This window comes from Penicillium cinerascens (assembly GCF_028974065.1).
Source record: "Penicillium cinerascens strain IBT 15544 chromosome Unknown scaffold_4_segment0_segment1, whole genome shotgun sequence".
NCBI lineage: Eukaryota > Fungi > Ascomycota > Eurotiomycetes > Eurotiales > Aspergillaceae > Penicillium > Penicillium cinerascens.
The window spans coordinates 497,672-515,137 of NW_026695298.1; the positions used below are offsets into that span (position 1 = coordinate 497,672).

Consider the following 17,466-nt stretch of genomic DNA (forward strand, 5'->3'; position numbering starts at 1 on the left):
CTGGCTTGACCGCATCTATCAGGTATCCAAGATCATATCACCGTAAAGAAGAGAGTAGTAGGACAGAAGAAGACTTTTTCTGTCTGTATGATTACTCCTTTTCAAAATAGTTGCTCCCGCTCACGTTCCGACTTGAGCTCACGCGAGTGTGGCCCGGGTTAGGTGATGACGGTCGGGAGCTTGACATGCCGTCTGATGATAAGAACGGGCTGCTTGGAAGCTTGATAGAGAAGTCGTTGGACGAGGGGACAATGGGCGATCCATCATGACCGTCATCCTTCTCATATGAGTCCACACGGATTGGCGGCGGAATTTTGCCCAGGGTAGGGCTGAAACTAGGGTTGCCGTAGTAGTGAGTGGCGACCAGGACTGCAGCCGAGCCCAGGAAGAACTATGGTTATCATGTTAGAACTTGTTCACAATGACAGAGATGGTCTGGGTCACATACACTTGCAGTTAGCTCAAAGTCGAAGAGCCAGAAGCTTCCCACGATACTCGTGAGAATACTAGCAGTGGTGGCCAGAGACTTGACGTCTCGCTGCGCATGACTGATGGAGAAGGTAGAAAAAATACCACCGAGGGCCTGGACAACAATGGCGGACCAGACGGCCCAATTGTAGCCCTGGAAGAATCCGTCATTGGCGATGTTGTCACCATCTCGGAATACAACACCAATGAACAGAGCCGGGAAAACAGAGTAGACCGCCAACTGCACGTTGCGCACCCACAGTGAGGTATGGCTCGAGCTATCTTTAAGCACTTTCTCAAAGTAGACGCCTTCGAATCCAGAGGCAAGAGCGGCTCCAATGACGGCCAAAAGACCAACAGCGGCATTCAATCTCGGATCAATCGTCTGAATATCCTCCTCAATGCCCTCGTACGTCGCGGAGCGTTTGTGCAGGTTTCCAGAGCCTCCCTTCACAGCCTTCCATTCCGCGAGAGAACGGGGGAAGTGAAGCGAAGAGCCATCTTCCTGAAGCGCCATCTGCTCGGAGTTGGCATCGGGAATTTGCACCAAGGCGACACCGACCAGCAGAAGCAGAAGCAGACCCCACTTGCGCGGCGCAATGCTCCGTCTTAGCAACATCAGACCAAAAACCGCCGTTGTAAAGAACTGCAACTGGAACGTGACCTGGAAAGTTGCTGCCCGCATGTTGGACAGCGCAATGTATTGTAGAGAATTGGACAGGACACCGAGGAAGGCAGGGGCGGCCAGCTTCCAGCTATCGCCCGAGAACACGGCGTTTGTAAGGGAGAAGAAGAGGGAGGTAGCGGGGAGGGATGGCGGCGCGGTTTTCGAGACGTCGTAGAGAGCCATTGTGAGAGCAATGGCCAGTTTCACGACCTCGTTCAGAAAGACTGCGGTGGAGGTCAAGTATCGCTTGCCACCGGTGGGTGGCATAACACGGGAGTAATGGGCCAACTAAAGCGCGAAAGTCATCGTTAGCCATCGCTCAACTCGCGAATGTCCAAGATAACTCACCAACACGAATGCAGTGGACTGCGCCGTCAGCTACAACAAAACAATACAAGTCAGCGAATCTCCAGGGCTGCTAGAAACGCGATCGCCCAGAAGTGCATACCAAAATCCAGGGCACATTTCTCATCGCATCCCGCACCCATGATGGCTGGCGTTGTGTGCGATCCCCCATGGCGACAAAGGTCGAAACGTGTTCGCGTGCTGAGGGTGGGTGTATTCTCCGCAACACGGGTAGGGGGGCGAAAGCAAAAACAAACCGAGAGCTGAAGCGAGGAAAGTCGAGGTGAAAGCAAGGAGCGACAAAGAGATTGAATTTCCGTCGACGGCTTCTTGCGGAGAAGTTTGTGAATCCCACACGCAACACTTCAAGGGATTCGAGGATCTTCTAGGGCCCGGCGTCAGGGCTTCGGGGGTCGATCACGGCGGAGCTCCGTGCGAGGTGGCTGGGATGTGAACGAGAGCGAATTTGCGGCAAACAAAACAAACCGGCCACCTGGGTCTTGAGGGGACCTGAAGAGCGAACAGATGGAACTAGAGTTGAAACGAGAGTCCGGGGTATAGAAGGGTGTTTTAAGGCGCGGACAAGCGGTGTGGATCACGCGGTTCCAAGTTACAAGTTGACGAGGTGCAATTTCCGGACTCGTGACTTCTTGGGCATCACCATCGCCGTTTACTTTAGACTTTTTCGACCTGAAGACCAGCTGTAGGTGTCTAGGGAGGCCCCATTGGAGCGCCATTTGGGCGCCTCTCTAGCCAGGGGCTTATTGCCTGACGTCAAGCCCACTTGTCCACGCTGTACGCCCGCCTCCTTGCCCCATTCCGATTTCATCATTCGTCCCCAACGGCCCCCTAGACGGTGGAATGCAGTAGAGCGAGACAATAGCCATCCACTTGTGCATGTGTTTTCTGGCTGGTCGATTGCGTGTCTATCCAGTCGACACCGATCCGTCCAGCCACCCTCTGATTGGGCTCTGCCCTTATGCACGTCAGCCACACGATTAGGGCTGGCGCCTCATTTTGGGAATGCCATTGCGTGGAACAGGGGGGTCTATGTGGGATCTGGATCTATCTACAACGCACAAATTTCGTGCTCATGGTTACTTTGGATGGACTGCTAATAATAATGATACTACGGGGAATTCTAGTTTGGGAGACTTTCGAAACACGAACGGTGGAATGGAAGAGATAGAATCGGGTTTTAGAAGCCCACGATGTGTGCATGTTCTTCAGGAATATTGTAGTGGACTGAGTGCGTCACACACAAGATGTTCATGAGACAGGATGCCCGAAGGGGACAGAAGAAACAAGTAAACAACTCCATCATGCAAGAAATGCCAGGTAAGAAAAATGGTCTAGTCCGTAGACAATGGTCAGGACTGTTGAGTCCGATCGGGAAAAAAATGTTTATACAGGATGTTGAAGGTAGTTGAGATAGGAAATGGGAAGTGAACGTATGAACGGGCCTGTAGGTTGGTAGTCAAGCCAGGGAGATGCAGATCTTAATGCACGGCAGCCACGCTAGCGAGGTCTTGATTCCAATCAAAATCAAACGACCAGAGAGGAAGATCATGCTTGCGCTGCTCGCCATTCTCATTCAGCATGATAGCTTCACTGCTATCCGTGCGACGGCGAGTGTGCTGCTTCTGGTCCTCCGGGATGGCCGGTGGTGGGCCACGCGGTGGCGGCTTCTGGGACGGCAGCGGAGAGAAACGATGAATGGGGAGCGTTGGCGTAAGAGGTGAGGCACCGCTGGTAGCGGGGGACGGAAGACTTTCGGAGTAGCCCAGACTGAACCGGGGAGAGGCAATCGAATTACCAGTCTTCTGTTCAGTATCAGAACCAGAACTCTGCGAGGAAGAACCGTATTTGTCCATGTGAGATGATGCACCTTGTTCTGTCTGAGTGTTGAAAGGCGGGAATGCCGCGCTAAGGCGCAGGAAAGATGTGTCCGATCCGCAGAATGAATCTCGCGACGGTCCAGAGATCATCGAGCTGCGATCGGGCTGAGCTGCGCCGTTGTTGTGGAAGATACTCGGGGTGATTTTGCCCTTGCGCACTCGCATGGCCTCTAAAAGATCCTGCTCTTGCCGGGTCACCGCGATGACTCTGCTTCTTCGGTTCATCTCCTTCAGCTCCTGCGGTGTGCGCAGGCGCTGCTGCGGGAACTTGCTCAGAATATCCGGCTCGGCAATAGTGGGAACACCGCTTGTCCGATGAGGCTGGCTGGATTTTCGCTGTGTTGCAGCGGGCGGCTTGCTACTGGATGAATTGGAAGTATGCCTGCGCGGTTGAGGCTGAGGAAATGGAGGAATCTGACTGGACCCACGGCTGCTGGTGGACGGTGCTCGTTCGACCCTCTTCAACGTCGGCGTGCCCACCGTAGCTTGAGCAGTAGAAGCAGTGTGGATCTCAGGCTCGAAGTCACCATAAGTCGCCACACTGTCTCTGAAGTTCTTGTTTTTGGTGACTTTCTCCGTGGGCGTCACGTCCTGGTCAGAATCTTCGTCTTCAGATGAGGAGAGACAGAGAACGCTGGATTGCTGCAAGTCCTTGTTCTTCAACGTACTCTTGCTGCTCTTCTTGCTCACAGTCGTGTTCGTGCTGTGTGTATTGCTATTCGTGCGGTTCCGGCTCTGGCCCCGGCCTTCATCGGGCTTGGGAGTGGGAGACAGATACAGATCCTTGGATTGGCCACTAGCGGGGCTATGCCCACGCCTTTGCTGGATGGTTTCCTTGAAACATTGCTGCTCTGGCTGCAGCTGCTCCCGACTGGTGGTGTAAACACTGGAGCGGCTGAAAAGTGACCGGCGTCCTGCATATCGGTCCAGGGCAAGGTCAATCTCGCTCGTGCCGACTGTGCGCTCCAGCGGGTTGCCCCAGGATCGCGGTGAACCCTCACGATCTTTCATCTCGGGAATTGACAACAGATCCGATCGGTCATTCCGGGGATTGGGAGCCTCTTTCTGGATAGTCGACGTGCGTTGAGATAGAGGTTCTCCCACTTGAAGCTTTCGCGCAGTGGAGTTACTACCAAGTCGGTCGACTCTGTTTGAAGGCCAATCCGAGGCGACAGTGGAAACGGGGGAGGGCGACCTGGTCACTCGCTGAGGAGACAAGAGGTGACTTGGAGCGGGGTTTCGTGGTTTCGGGAAGAGAATGGAAAGGTCGATTCTCGGAGGGCGCAACTTCCGCTTTGATTCCTTCGGCGGTGTTTGGGCTGGCTGATGCTGATATGTCACACTGGGATGTGCTTGCAGCTCATGGCGCACCCGAGGTTGAAGGCTGGTATGGTTGGGGGTTGTGGGAGTCGATTTGGCGGATTTCCCAGATTTCCCAGATTTGACCGATTTGGAGGCACTATCCTTCTCCTTCGAGCTGAAGTAGGAGAATAACGTAGAAGAAGAACCGGACGGATGGACCTTCTTCGAGGGCTTGGGAAGCGGAGGAGCGGGATCATTGGATCGGTAGTCGTAGCCCAGCAACGGCGACGAAGCGCGGACACGCAGATTCTGGGGTGGAACCGCCTCCCCCGAAGGGAATGGGAGGAAGCTACTACGTTGCTGCCGTGAAGAGTCGTCGGGGGTTCGGAGGCTTGATCGGCGTGGCTTTTGCGGCTTGTCCCACCGGCCGTTGGGGAGAGGTAGCTCGGTCCCTAGTATCCGATGCGCCTTGGACGTCCTGCGGTCCGCCATGCTCACTTCTTTGTTGCTTTCCATCGCACTAGAGCGCAGAAGGTTCCGACTCGAAGTTCGTAAGGGCACATGCACTGGAGACGGGTCTCGGTGCGCCATAGAAAGATGCGGTGTAGAGAGAGGGAAAGTCGGACATGCAAAAACGTGGAGTTGCGCTAGTCGATGAAGTTGGAGTTGAAGACCGCGCGGTTCAAGTAATTTCGCTTCCCAGATCTACTCCACTGCCGGGTCAGCGATTCCCTTCTCTGGTACAGCTCCAGTTCGGAACCAGAGCGAGTCTCGGGCCTCCACTTACCACGGAAACGATAATCAGAAGACTATCAAGTATTAAAGAAAGAAACCCGGGGGGGGAACCGGGAAATCAGAAGTGCAGAATTGGGGACTTGGGGACTTGGGGACTGTGCAAGTTAAGGGGAGTCCCGGAGAGAACTAGGGAAGCTAATATGAATTGCTAAAGTTCAGCCGATAGGATCGAGTCCCCTCATCACATCGGCACGTTTAAAGGGGCGACCCACCAAGGCATGGGATGGGGGCAATTCCCGGGTGGACTCCTCGCTGGCCGATTGGGGAAGAATCCATGCTCGCACGGCTGTGTTTCATTTGCGGTGGATCGCCGCTGCGGGGCGCCGCCATTGACACGCCAGTCAACCAGGGACCGGCTTGACCGGTCCTGGAGGCTTGTGGTGTGTTTTTTTCTCGAATACTGGAGGGCTCGGATCGACAAGCTGAGCTGCATTCGATTAGTATTCCCTCCAGAATAGAAGGTATCGACAGGCACCCACTCCCCCATGCTCTGCGCACACCGGCATTGGTCCGATCCAGACCTTGCAGGCATGCCCAACTCCGGTTCCTGGCGCACAGATTCCCATGGACCATGGAAACGCAACTCATGTACACACGGAGATTGCGGACAGCTAATCCCTACCATTACGCAGGTGGACGCGGAATCTTCCTCGTGCAAAAATCATTACCCCTTACTGCGGGACAACCTTAAATGTTTGCACGTGTCGACCCGTTCCAAATCCTCCGACTTCAACTCCAAAATTGGGTAATCGGCGCTCCGGGGACTGGACGGTGATTTATACATCTATTATCGTACGCCTCCTACACCCCCTATGATCCGGGCTCAGTCTTCATCACCCTTTCCTGCCTGTGCTTTTCTAGTTATTTTAGAACCAACCCCTCCGGCCCCGTGTGGATTCGCGTCTTGGCCCAAAAGGGTTAACGTTGGAGACTCTACCGCAGTAGTATCGGCTTCAATTCGTTGTTTTTTTCAGGAACAGCCGATCTTCTCGATCGCTTATATAGTATCGATCCTGCCCGTCAGTGCGAGAGCTCCGATCGCGAACGTAACCGCGGAAGTTGTTCACTCCCGTTCTTGACAAATACTGTGCCTCGTCTCCCCGACCTTGTAACTCGGTACGGATTGGCAATGATCGCCCTCCCGGGCGCCTCCTAGCCCGGTTCACTGGGCGCCATTCCCATGGCAGTTTGGTCGATAAACTCAAATCCTCGACTTAGCCCGCGTCCCTTGGTTGGTTCTGGTGTCCAAAATGAAAGACGCGCCCGTTGAACCTGGGCCCTAAGACCGTTTTGACAGGCCTGACGTGTTGTTCGAGGAAAGGCCAGGAATGGGATGCCTGAGAAGCAATACTGCCTCGAAGAACCGGAGATCTGCTTTCACATTGTGCTCTAGCCTTGTCTTACCCTCCTGGTCCAAGCAAGTCGATCGCAACGGAGATCATCTGGCCCGGGTGGCTCCGTCTCCAGCCGTGTGCCGTGTCTGAGACCCACGGGTGACGGAAACAAGGTGCGGTAACACTCCGGGGCAATGATCTTGGCATGAGATTGGGGTCCCCTGTCGAAGCGCCAGCGATTAGCCGAGGGACGATCGTGCTTAGCACTCTGCGTAATCTCGGACGAATCTGAGCCATGCTGCTTCGGTCAGAGGATGCGAGATCCTGAAGAGGTTCGGGGTTCGGAAAATATGAAAACGTGAAGAAATGCATGAAACAACTGAACATTGCAGAGCCGGCAGTTGCACACGCACGAACACAGCGGTGGTGACACTATTGAACCCAAAAGGCCGGTTTGACAGGTGTGAGAGGGGCCCTCAATTCCAAGATGGGTAGGGTATGCCAAATGGTCGGAGAAGCTAGCGGCAAATGGTCCCTCAATAGTCCACCCGCGCAGGCGGGCGCAAAACAGACAATAGTAGAACACATTTCCATGGTTCTGCAGAGTTATGATTTACCTTAATGGGTTATTTGCAGATCATGCGACAGTATTGGTGAGGATATGACCAACAGGGGGTCGAAATTTGTTGTAGCTTGTCTTAACTGCCTCTTTCTGATGGAAGAATTTTGAGGAAGTCCACCTGAAGACAATAGTGCAGATCATCCTATCCTCAAAAACGGCTTTTTCTAGATCGCTTGTCGTAGAAGTTGAGTGTATGAATTCTAATTCGTTTATCGGATTTGAACATTCAATTAAAACCATACAAAGCTCGTCGCACCAAGCTTCTGCTCATGGTCTTGATCTGCCGGCCTGATCAAGACTTTCAACATATCCATCACAGATGAAATTTTTCCCAGATCCTCACATTGTATTCAGCGCCATCCTCTCATCATTTTCGGCACACACGCAGACATGCGCATCATGACTTGGACTCCAACTCCTTGCTACCCCTGCTTGGTCTGTGAAGATTCGTACCTATCTCGGAGGACAAGGGAGTGAGTGTCGTTGGTGCCTCTCTTGGGATTGTATTCGGACAGTCGTAAATTCACCCTCAATGTCATGTGCATAAAGCTGCGAAGCCTGGGGTGTATCCTTTGCTCCAGTCTGGTCCGGCTGGGATCCACTATGGTCCCGAATGACGAGCGTTTCTCTCCGTGGTAGGCTCCGCTGAGGGACGGAAGGGGACCAGAGCGTGGCACCGGTAGTAGCTCACTTCGAGTTCGGTACTTTTGACTGTCAGCGTCAAGGAACATCAAACGCTGAAAGACAAGCTGAACTTACACATGATATCCACCGTCGAATCTTCCACACGGTTGGATGATGTTGCTCCAGTTTTGGTCTAACTCGGGAGCCTGGACACCCCGGCTGTCCGTGCTGCCAGAGGGGGTGAGAAACCCGTATCCAACGCTCCGGGAAGGGGTGTCTTCATTGTACGCCATGAGGATTCCGAGAGATCGATAGCCTATTGAAATTATCAGCCACCAACTCAATATCGCACAATGGATCCCAGCGTACTGGGAGGCGCGGGTGCATCCTTGAGCATGCTCAACTTTCGAGACATGTCGTAAATGTACTTTTGGATATCTCTCAGTGATCTCGGTTTGAGAACGGCGTCAATCGTGCCATCCAGAGCATCCGCCGTGCCGCGTTTGCCACCATACTCAAAGCTCATGGTGTACGTTTCGAGCTTAAGAGGGGGTATTCCGTCATTACTCGCCTCTTCTATGTATAGTTGAAGGCATCCCAGTCGGCGTCGTGCAAGTCCATCGAAGATGTCATGCTGAAGAGAAATTATCAGCACATGGACTAACACAAAAAGAACTGACATACCATAGCATCTCGGATCTGATCACCCACCTCGTCCATTCCTCTCTCGATTATTTTCACCCCGGCATACTTAGATGCGTGCGGCTTCTCTGTTTTGGCAGACGCCAATTGCTTTTTCACGTGAGCGCAGGCGGATCTCCCTTCCAGAGGGGTCCCTTGTTGCCGCGCAAGGAAGTCCTCATGCGAGTACATCTGTCCGGGCTTCACCTTGCCGAGGCACCGAACGCCGAATGCCTCCTCCGGCAGGAGCTCTCTGAAACTTCAATCAGCCTTCATAGAGTCATTGGGGATCAAGAAAACCAACCGCAGGAATAATACCGATGCAATCTTCGAACGAAATATTAGCATATACAAGACCATGATTGAATAAAAGGCAAACATCGGAGGGGCTGTTAGATCGGATGGATCCATTGAGTTGGGATGGTACACTCACCGTGACATGCACTGTGATCTTCAGCAGCTCCAGGCTTTGGGCCTGTTCGAGGTCAGTATCCTTTTCAAGGTCTTCAGCCAGTCAAGGGCAATTAGATTAAGATGTACACTTACCCAGGCGGGGTGGCGGTGCCCCGGCTTGGTCCGACGAGGCGGCGGCACATTGCCGGAGCGGTGCGAAGTCGCCCGCGACCTCGATCTCCTCTCCCTTCTCAACCGAGACATGTTGATAATTGGTCGAAAGATAAAGTGTTTCGAATGCAGGAGTGATGGTGGTTGTCAGGAGGGGGAAAGGTGAGAAGGTGAGAAGAAGAAATGGCAGGGGATACTTAAGTAAATCTCCAAGTCCGAAGACTACTCACAGCGCTGTCATTACTATGCAAAACAAGCTTGAACAATTCATTCTCTTGAGCCTATTGACTATTGGCAGGGTCACATGTCGGTTCATTGTATTGCACAATAGTAGTAGCACCGTTGACTTTGTCGAATGCAGGCAGACCGGATCATACAATGTCAACGTTGTGTCTGAGGGCGTCTATTGACTGACTCTTTCAAATTCTCATTTGTCAGAAGTTGCTGCCTCTCATGCTGTTGGTATCACACATTTTCATTTGCACTATAGCCATCAACAAGACGATATCGAGATCCATCCCTTCTCCTTATCCTGCACCTCGCAAAATGCCCCTCGCATCTTTCTTCCCCTCATAGTACTCATCCAAGGTATTGCCCAGATCACTCCAAATATCACCAGCGCTGCCGCCACCATGAATAAATTGTGGCTGACCACCCTAGTTTTAATGGACTATATAACGAGTCAACAAACCACTTTAAGCTTAAGCTTAATTATAGTTATATATTAAGACCTAGATTTAAAGTAAATTCGGGTCAAGATGGTTTATTTGCGGGCTTTGGCGCAGTCTACTCCGACTAAGCTGTCATGTCATAGGCAAGCGTTCAACTAGTTTTAAAATTCCTTTCGCCATTAGATGCATCTCCAGTATTATAGCTAAGTTGGTTTCCGAAATATAAGACGGATAAAACCCAAATTGGCTTGGGATATCAGTTGTTCATGGATGACAAAATGATGGTCATCTAGCGAGAATACTTGTCCTCGGCGTTGATCAGAGACTCATCGAAGGATGTTTTGTTCTTAGTAACATCCTCGGCACAAGTAGGGATATGATCGAGGATTCCGTGAACAAGTTTGTCAACCCCAGCTTCCAGGGTACGAAGGACTCCGCCAACCTGGCGATACTCAGATGTGAGTTCTATCAAGTCGTGTTTATCAACCACGGTGCGCAGAAGCTGGTGCTGGACTTGCACGAACTGCTCAAGTATTAGCACTGTACATGCATGGATGAAATTGATTGGGTGAATTACGGTCGCGAAGGCGCTGCAAACAGCCTTCTGGTCGTGTTCGGAGTATGCACCGCTCTGGCGCTTCTTGACATCCCAACGATCGAGAACCTCGGAGGGATCCTCAATATTCAGACCCTCCTCGCGGGCGTGCAAGTTACGCTTGGACCCCGGGTAGATTTCATTGGTGAGCATATGATTGATCTCCTTGAAGTTGCTGATCAATTGCTATTAATGAGGGTCAGCAATCGCAGAACGCTTGTATACCAAAGTTTAGGGACGCACAGGAGCCTTGACTTTCACGTTAATAGCATGGATGCTCTTAGCAATATCCTCGGTCTTTGAGGAAAGGTCAGTGAGAGCTACGATATCGGAAACAGTCTGCTTGGCGCTGTTGGCGCCATTGACAGCGCCATTGACAGCACCTGCCAGAATCAGGATCGCGGCGATGGGAGAGAGACGCATATTGACGGGAGTTATAAGAATAACAGACGGATGATCTTTCGAGTATGAGGCAAAGAGCAACGATGGAGCTGAATTGACTGCGGACGGCAAGACCGGGTTTTATACCTTTCATCCTAGACAAGTAGGCCGCTGCATGGCCTTCATTAATCCAAGACGCAATGGAAAGTACGTTACGCTCCACCCCCTGCTTTCCACTCATAGCTATCGGCGAATGGGGATATGCTATTGAGTCAGCAATTCGAGCTACTCCGTATTTGGACAGTTTTCTGCATGAGTAGAATTTCACGGCTATTCTTCATTCCTAACCCCCTCGATTTGACAAAACACGCACTGAAGGACTCATTGGATGTTTGGGGACGTGCGGACCCAATGGGGTTGGATACTGCATAAAGTGGACCCACACCGCAAGGGTCGGATCATTCCTGCCCCAACCAAATTCGAGATCTAAGCGGGCCATACTAGCTCTAAAAGCGTGCTATGGTAGCTATCCTTAGTTTGATCCGATACAGTGATTATTCGGAATGTACAATCTGGATGAACGGTGTAATGTCAGCTCACCACAGAACATGGAGGGATCGAGGCTTGTGGCTTAGCACGCTACCTGTATCCTGCGCGAGCTGTACATAACTATGTAGATCAAGACCCACCCGGGAATCGATAGTTCATTTGAGAGACGGCGATCAACACTTAGGCTTCACTGGGCCAGACTCTTTTTAAGTAAGGTAGAGTGTAGATGGGCCGGGGCCTTTCCATCATGCAAAACAAAGATCGGCCCTCGATCGGTAGATTTTGACAATCTTCTAAGCATTCATCGGTCTGATTGGGGGAGAAGTCAGCCTTCTCATTTTCATCTTTCCCAATTGAAATCGCTCTACGGGGACCGTGTAGACGTATCTGCCGATCCATTAAGCAAGCCCACCACAGAGGTTGAGGAACCTAGAGTGGACCTATGATGAGAATCCTTGAACACAATCTTCCTTTTCAGCTGCTTGATAGTATCTCGGTCTCGGGGCTGAAAATTCAGCTCAGCCATGTTCGATCAGAACAGGATGCATGTCTCCTATTTGGTAGAGGACTTAGTTGAGCCCGAGGATCTGCCTTCGCAGCCCTTGCTGGTAGTATTCCATCAATAAAATCGCATAGGTGACAGTATCTGGTCAATAGAACGCCACCCTGCGTATTCTTAACATCCACACTTTTCTACGATGCCTAAAAACACAATGAGATAGCAAAATTCGTTTTGTGGAGATCTTGGTCTTCAGGCCTTCGGGTGATTGGGAAAACTCGGCTAATTCCAAACTTCGTCGAGCATCACGCTCTTTGTTATTGGAATTGTTCGATGCCGGGCCTTGGAATTGCCAAGACAAAACTAGTCCCTAGAAGCATTGATCGACCCACCTTTCGATCGGTGTCACGAGCCAGAATTTAGGCCACAAGTGTAACTTTCGCCCCGCGGGGGACGCGGAGGGGTTTCCTAGACACTGTGCAGCCAGGTTTCCTGTTATCTTAGCGTTCCTATTCCTGCTTCTTCAAGATGCGTTCTCCCAGTGATCCGCGTCTCCCTTCGGGGTACACATTTCACTCCGGCTACCCTTCGATTCCCGAGTATTTGCATCTTCGTTCAGCCGCCGGCCTATCGGTGAAAACACCGTCCCAGGCGGCCGCCGTTCCTACGGGATCCTGGTATGGTTGTTATATCACCTCCGACGCGACGCATGGTGACCCACGGCCGATCGGGATGGGACGCGTGATTGGGGATGGCGGCTGGTATTTCCATATCGCAGACATAGCTGTCCACCCTGAACACCAAAGGAAAGGACTTGGAGACGTGATTTTGAAGGCTCTCCTCCAACATATCAGCCAGGGAGCTCCGTCAGATGGAAAACCCTACATATCTTTGTTCGCAGATGAAGCTGGGCGAAGCTTGTATTACAAGAATGGATTCAAGGATGCGGCGCCTGGTGGATTGGGCATGGTTTTCAAATCCTAGTTATAGCGCAGTCAAGCATGCAAGAAGATAAGATGTGATAAAGCCTTCGGGCCCGAGGGGAGGGAGGGGATGCAGGAACACCGAGACATCACGCGAGGGTATGAATCCACCGGGGCCCGTGTGTGTGAATTCACCGTCCCAACAGCCTGGCGAGGGTTGGGCAGTGCGAGCCCACTGCTTGAATATACAGGGCGGCGTGGGTGAACTCATTTACCCCGGGGCATCGCTGTTACAGTACATAGACTCGTGGATTCATATCTTGGCCTAGTGGTTTATTCGACTGGTTAACAAGAAACGAGTGGCGGAAACAGGGAAGGCGGGGCCCACGTGACCCGGTGGCAAGCCGGGCTCCATCGTGTCTGGACGTCTGGACCCCGACCTCCTCCACATCGTGCAAACAGGTTTATCTGATGCGTTCGTCGAGTTCCATGTCGACTCGACGAGCCCTGTGCGATGTATCCATCTCAAATACCGTGAGAACTTCCATACATGTCTAGCTAGATAGAAGGCAAGAATATGAAAAGTGACCGATCAGTGCCACTGAATCATGTGGTGGTGGTGGTGGTGGTGGTGGCCGCAGGGTTCAAGGTTTTCACTACCGTAGACAAGAGGCGACCGTGAGAGGAATACAGTGGGAATACCGACACTGACCTAAGTGGCTAGGCGTCCCATCATCTATGGGGTAGATACGCTCAAGTAAAAATCCAAGGGAAGAAAGCAAGAAACCCCTCGGGTTGCAAACAGACAGCGCCGGTTGATGACATCGTGCACCTTCTCGATTTTGTTGTTCTCCGCCCCAACTCGCCCTTGTCAGCCGCCACTGTTCCTTTCCTCCCCTTTGACCCTTCCTTGCGTCTCTGTCGTCCTGCCATATCCATGTTCATGTCCACCAGCACCAGGTCCAGGTCCAGGTCCTCGTCTTGATCGCTCTACCACTCTATTCTCATGGTCTCGCCTTCCGTGTCGGAGGTTAAGTGTGTGGTGGTCGAGACTTAACTTTATCTTTGGATCTCTTCCCCCCACCTGAGCTCGCTCCATGATGGCTTCAGATCAACCCACTTCTTTGCTCGACCCGGACCCGGACGCGTCGCTGTCCTCTCCTCCCTCCCATGTCACCCGCCACTCCGAGTCTCGTCTCGTTCAGTCTCGTCAACGCGATATGGATGACCGTGAGAGGGATGACCTCGGACAAAGTCTCTCCAACGACGCCTTCGGCCAGTTTTCTTTCGCCCCGACTACTCGCACCACCGTTGTCACCACGACCACCACCACGACCACCTCCTTCCCTCCTCTGATTATCAGACCCCCGCGTGCTATCAAGGACCTCGATGCCCGACAGTACCCCCTCGCCGCGTCACCAACGCCCGCGTCCTTGAGGAATTTACGGTTCAAGGTTGGCGATAAGTCCATCATTTTCAATGAACCCGAAGATGCCGCCGCGGCAAGGATCGAGGTAACTACCACCCGTCCCCTGTCTTCGAATTTCCAACCAGAAAGGTGCTAACGTTGCCCCAGCTCAAGGAAAGGAACGATGCCCTCGAGTCGTCCAACGGTTTGATTCGCTCCGTGAACTCATTCTCCACCGAAGACGATAGCTCTTCTCGACGACTGGCTCCTCCTAGGTCGATGACTCGACTTGGTCTGCCGAATCCTCACAACCGACCCGTCTCTCCCGTTTCGAATCCCGACCCTCGCCTGTCCATCCTACCTCGGACCCGTACATCCCGAGTGCCATCTGAGCCTGTGGCTCGACGTACCCGTCATGGAGCGTCAACCTCGACCCATCTTTCGCCTGCTGGTCTGGCCACTCCGGAGACGGAACAAAATGTGGGCAGCGTTGGGGAAAGTGTGGCCCCGAGGCCGAGAATGCACAGTGCGAACTTCCCACGCAGAGAAACTCTGTTGCGGTCGCCTCTCTCTGCTGAGATTGGCCCGTCCGGGGCTTTGCGAAGTGCTGTACTTCCCGAGAACCGGGAGTTGCGAAACGAGCATGCCGACACCAATGCGGTTCACGGGCCCGAACCAATATCGACCGGCCAAAGCACATCCTTTACCTCGACAGAGCCTACGTCGCAGCCAAGACCTGATTTGACTTCTCAGCTTTCGGCAATCGACAATGCCATGGCTCAGGATATGTGCTTGCCAAGCCCTAGTCTGTCCCCAGTCGCCGCTATGAACGCTCTTCACGGCGAGTCTTCCTTTGAATCAGAAGGTCCCGATGTGGACACCGATTCCAGCCTTGATCACAATGTTTCACGCCACTCGAAGGCAATTCGCCTTCACGATGGAGATTCGTCCCGGGCTAAGAGCCTTTCCTCTCGATCCGCTCCGTCGCTTATGGATATGCCCAAGGTGCTAGAGTTCTTTGACTCCGTTCCTGAAGAGTTGAAGACTTATATGATGTATCAGTTTTTGCGTCGATGCCCCAAGCCGACTCTGCATTTCGTAGCCGATATTGTCAACCCGACATTGAAATGTGATTTCCTGGCACTGCTTCCGCTTGAACTCAGCCTGAACATCGTCAAGTATTTGGATGTTCAAACCATGTGCCGTGCGGCTCAAGTCTCCAAGAAATGGCGGCATATCATCAATTCGGATGAGAAATCGTGGAAAGAGCTTCTTGACCTTGACGATTACCTTCTTTCCGAGGGCGAGTTGGAACGAGCTATCCGGGAAGGATGGGGCTGGCAGTGCAGCAGTTTCAACGATTTCGAAAGAGATCTGAGTTTGCCTACTTCGTCCAGAGGAGACAAAGAGGCATCTCCCTTCCCATCCTCCTCTGCCGCTAATGACAGATCTCCACTGACAGCTCTGGGTCCACGACGTCCGAAGCGGAAAGCGAACACTCGGGCTTCCAGTCGGAAACTGGCGAAACGCAAGATCTCCTCAAGCGGAAGTGGTGTAGACTACCATGAGCCGGACTGGAAGAGAGACATTGCTGCATCGGAAGCACCCTATGCTGCGGCCAACGCTGCGGCTGCAGCTGTTCCTTATGCGGAGGTCGGTATCCCTTCTCTCCGTGGGCTGTACCTTTACAAGGCTCTCTATCGCCGGCACCATGCCATTCGCCGAGGATGGATGAAGCCTGAGGTCAAGCCTCAGCACATTGCTTTCCGTGCCCATGACCGCCATGTTGTCACCTGTCTGCAATTTGATACCGAAAAGATTCTGACTGGAAGTGATGACACCAACATCAATGTATACGACACGAAGACTGGCGCTTTGAAGGCTACACTGGAAGGCCACGAGGGTGGTGTCTGGGCTCTCGAATACCACGGAAACACACTCGTTTCTGGCTCTACCGATCGATCGGTGCGTGTTTGGGATATCGAACGAGCCCGGTGCACTCAAGTGTTCCATGGCCACACCTCCACTGTGCGCTGTTTGCAGATCGTGCTTCCCACCGAAGTCGGACGGGATGCAAATGGCCGGCCCGAGATCATGCCGAAGCAACCTATGATTATCACTGGGTCTCGGGATTCTAACCTGCGGGTCTGGAAGCTTCCCAAGCCTGGAGATTCCGTATATTATCCAACCGGGCCTCTTGCGGATGATACTGATTGCCCGTATTTCGTCCGAGTGCTGGCTGGCCACACACATTCTGTTCGCGCAATTGCGGCACATGGTGATACTTTGGTGAGCGGCAGCTACGATTGCACTGTACGGGTATGGAAGGTCTCCACCGGACAGATTCTGCATACCCTGCAAGGCCACTCTTTGAAGGTGTATAGTGTGGTGTTGGACCCCAAGCGCAACCGCTGCATCAGTGGTGCCATGGACCACATGGTCAAGGTCTGGTCGCTTGACGATGGGTCCCTCCTTTATAATCTCGAAGGCCACACCTCTCTTGTCGGGCTACTTGCCCTGCAAAATGACTTCCTAGTCTCCGCTGCCGCAGATTCTACTCTTCGCATCTGGGATCCCGAGCACGGTCACTGCAAGAACATGCTGAGTGCCCATACCGGTGCCATCACTTGCTTCCAGCACGACGGTCAAAAGGTCATTTCTGGATCGGACCGCACCTTGAAGATGTGGGATGTGAGTACCGGTGCTTGTGTTCGCGACCTTCTCACCGACCTCAGCGGCGTGTGGCAGGTCAAGTTCAACGACCGGCGCTGTGTTGCTGCCGTGCAGCGTGATAGTTTGACTTATATCGAGGTTCTTGACTTTGGTGCAGCTCGTGATGGAGTGCCCGAAAACAAACTCGGCAAGCGAGTTGCAGTCAACCGACGCGGACGAAAGATCTCCAGCGGCAACGTGGACTCCGACTCCGATTCTGATTAACATGACGTCGTCTGGATCTTTCCGACGATTCACCGGCGGACTTTTCCATTTCCTTACTCCTCCTTACTCCTCTGCCATACTAATTCCCATTCTTTCTCGCATTATTACTCATCCACGATACCCCATCCTTATGGCTCTCTTGTCTTACCTTGAAAAAATAACCCTTTGCATAGCGCGGTCGGCATTCTTTGGTCATCCAGCAT

The 17,466-nt window shown here is 52.6% G+C and overlaps 6 protein-coding genes across 6 annotated transcripts; 2 read left to right on the forward strand and 4 right to left on the reverse strand.

Annotated features, from left to right (window-relative positions):
* Positions 1–91: 91 nt before the first annotated feature.
* N7498_009275 (putative UDP-galactose transporter) lies at positions 92–1,652 on the reverse strand (the record flags this gene model as incomplete). The annotated part of the gene is made up of 4 exons (XM_058456331.1): positions 92–391; positions 449–1,423; positions 1,484–1,513; positions 1,584–1,652. 4 exons carry the CDS (start codon positions 1,650–1,652, stop codon positions 92–94), a joined length of 1,374 nt encoding a protein of 457 aa, XP_058303230.1.
* Positions 1,653–2,979: 1,327 nt separating this feature from the next.
* N7498_009276 (uncharacterized protein) lies at positions 2,980–5,271 on the reverse strand (the record flags this gene model as incomplete). Its single annotated transcript, XM_058456332.1, has 1 exon — positions 2,980–5,271. One exon carries the CDS (start codon positions 5,269–5,271, stop codon positions 2,980–2,982), a length of 2,292 nt encoding a protein of 763 aa, XP_058303231.1.
* A 2,761-nt stretch (positions 5,272–8,032) lies between these two features.
* Positions 8,033–9,393, reverse strand: N7498_009277 (uncharacterized protein; the record flags this gene model as incomplete). The annotated part of the gene is made up of 7 exons (XM_058456333.1): positions 8,033–8,135; positions 8,191–8,371; positions 8,425–8,689; positions 8,740–8,989; positions 9,041–9,063; positions 9,170–9,211; positions 9,283–9,393. The coding sequence occupies 7 exons, from the start codon at positions 9,391–9,393 to the stop codon at positions 8,033–8,035; spliced, it is 975 nt and encodes a 324-aa protein (XP_058303232.1).
* An 867-nt stretch (positions 9,394–10,260) lies between these two features.
* On the reverse strand, positions 10,261–10,989 carry N7498_009278 (uncharacterized protein; the record flags this gene model as incomplete). The annotated part of the gene is made up of 3 exons (XM_058456334.1): positions 10,261–10,494; positions 10,549–10,752; positions 10,810–10,989. The coding sequence occupies 3 exons, from the start codon at positions 10,987–10,989 to the stop codon at positions 10,261–10,263; spliced, it is 618 nt and encodes a 205-aa protein (XP_058303233.1).
* Positions 10,990–12,523: 1,534 nt separating this feature from the next.
* Positions 12,524–12,979, forward strand: N7498_009279 (GNAT family N-acetyltransferase; the record flags this gene model as incomplete). Its single annotated transcript, XM_058456335.1, has 1 exon — positions 12,524–12,979. The coding sequence occupies one exon, from the start codon at positions 12,524–12,526 to the stop codon at positions 12,977–12,979; it is 456 nt and encodes a 151-aa protein (XP_058303234.1).
* Positions 12,980–14,018: 1,039 nt separating this feature from the next.
* N7498_009280 (F-box/WD repeat-containing protein) lies at positions 14,019–17,263 on the forward strand (the record flags this gene model as incomplete). The annotated part of the gene is made up of 2 exons (XM_058456336.1): positions 14,019–14,432; positions 14,495–17,263. The coding sequence occupies 2 exons, from the start codon at positions 14,019–14,021 to the stop codon at positions 17,261–17,263; spliced, it is 3,183 nt and encodes a 1,060-aa protein (XP_058303235.1).
* Between the last annotated feature and the right edge of the window lie 203 nt (positions 17,264–17,466).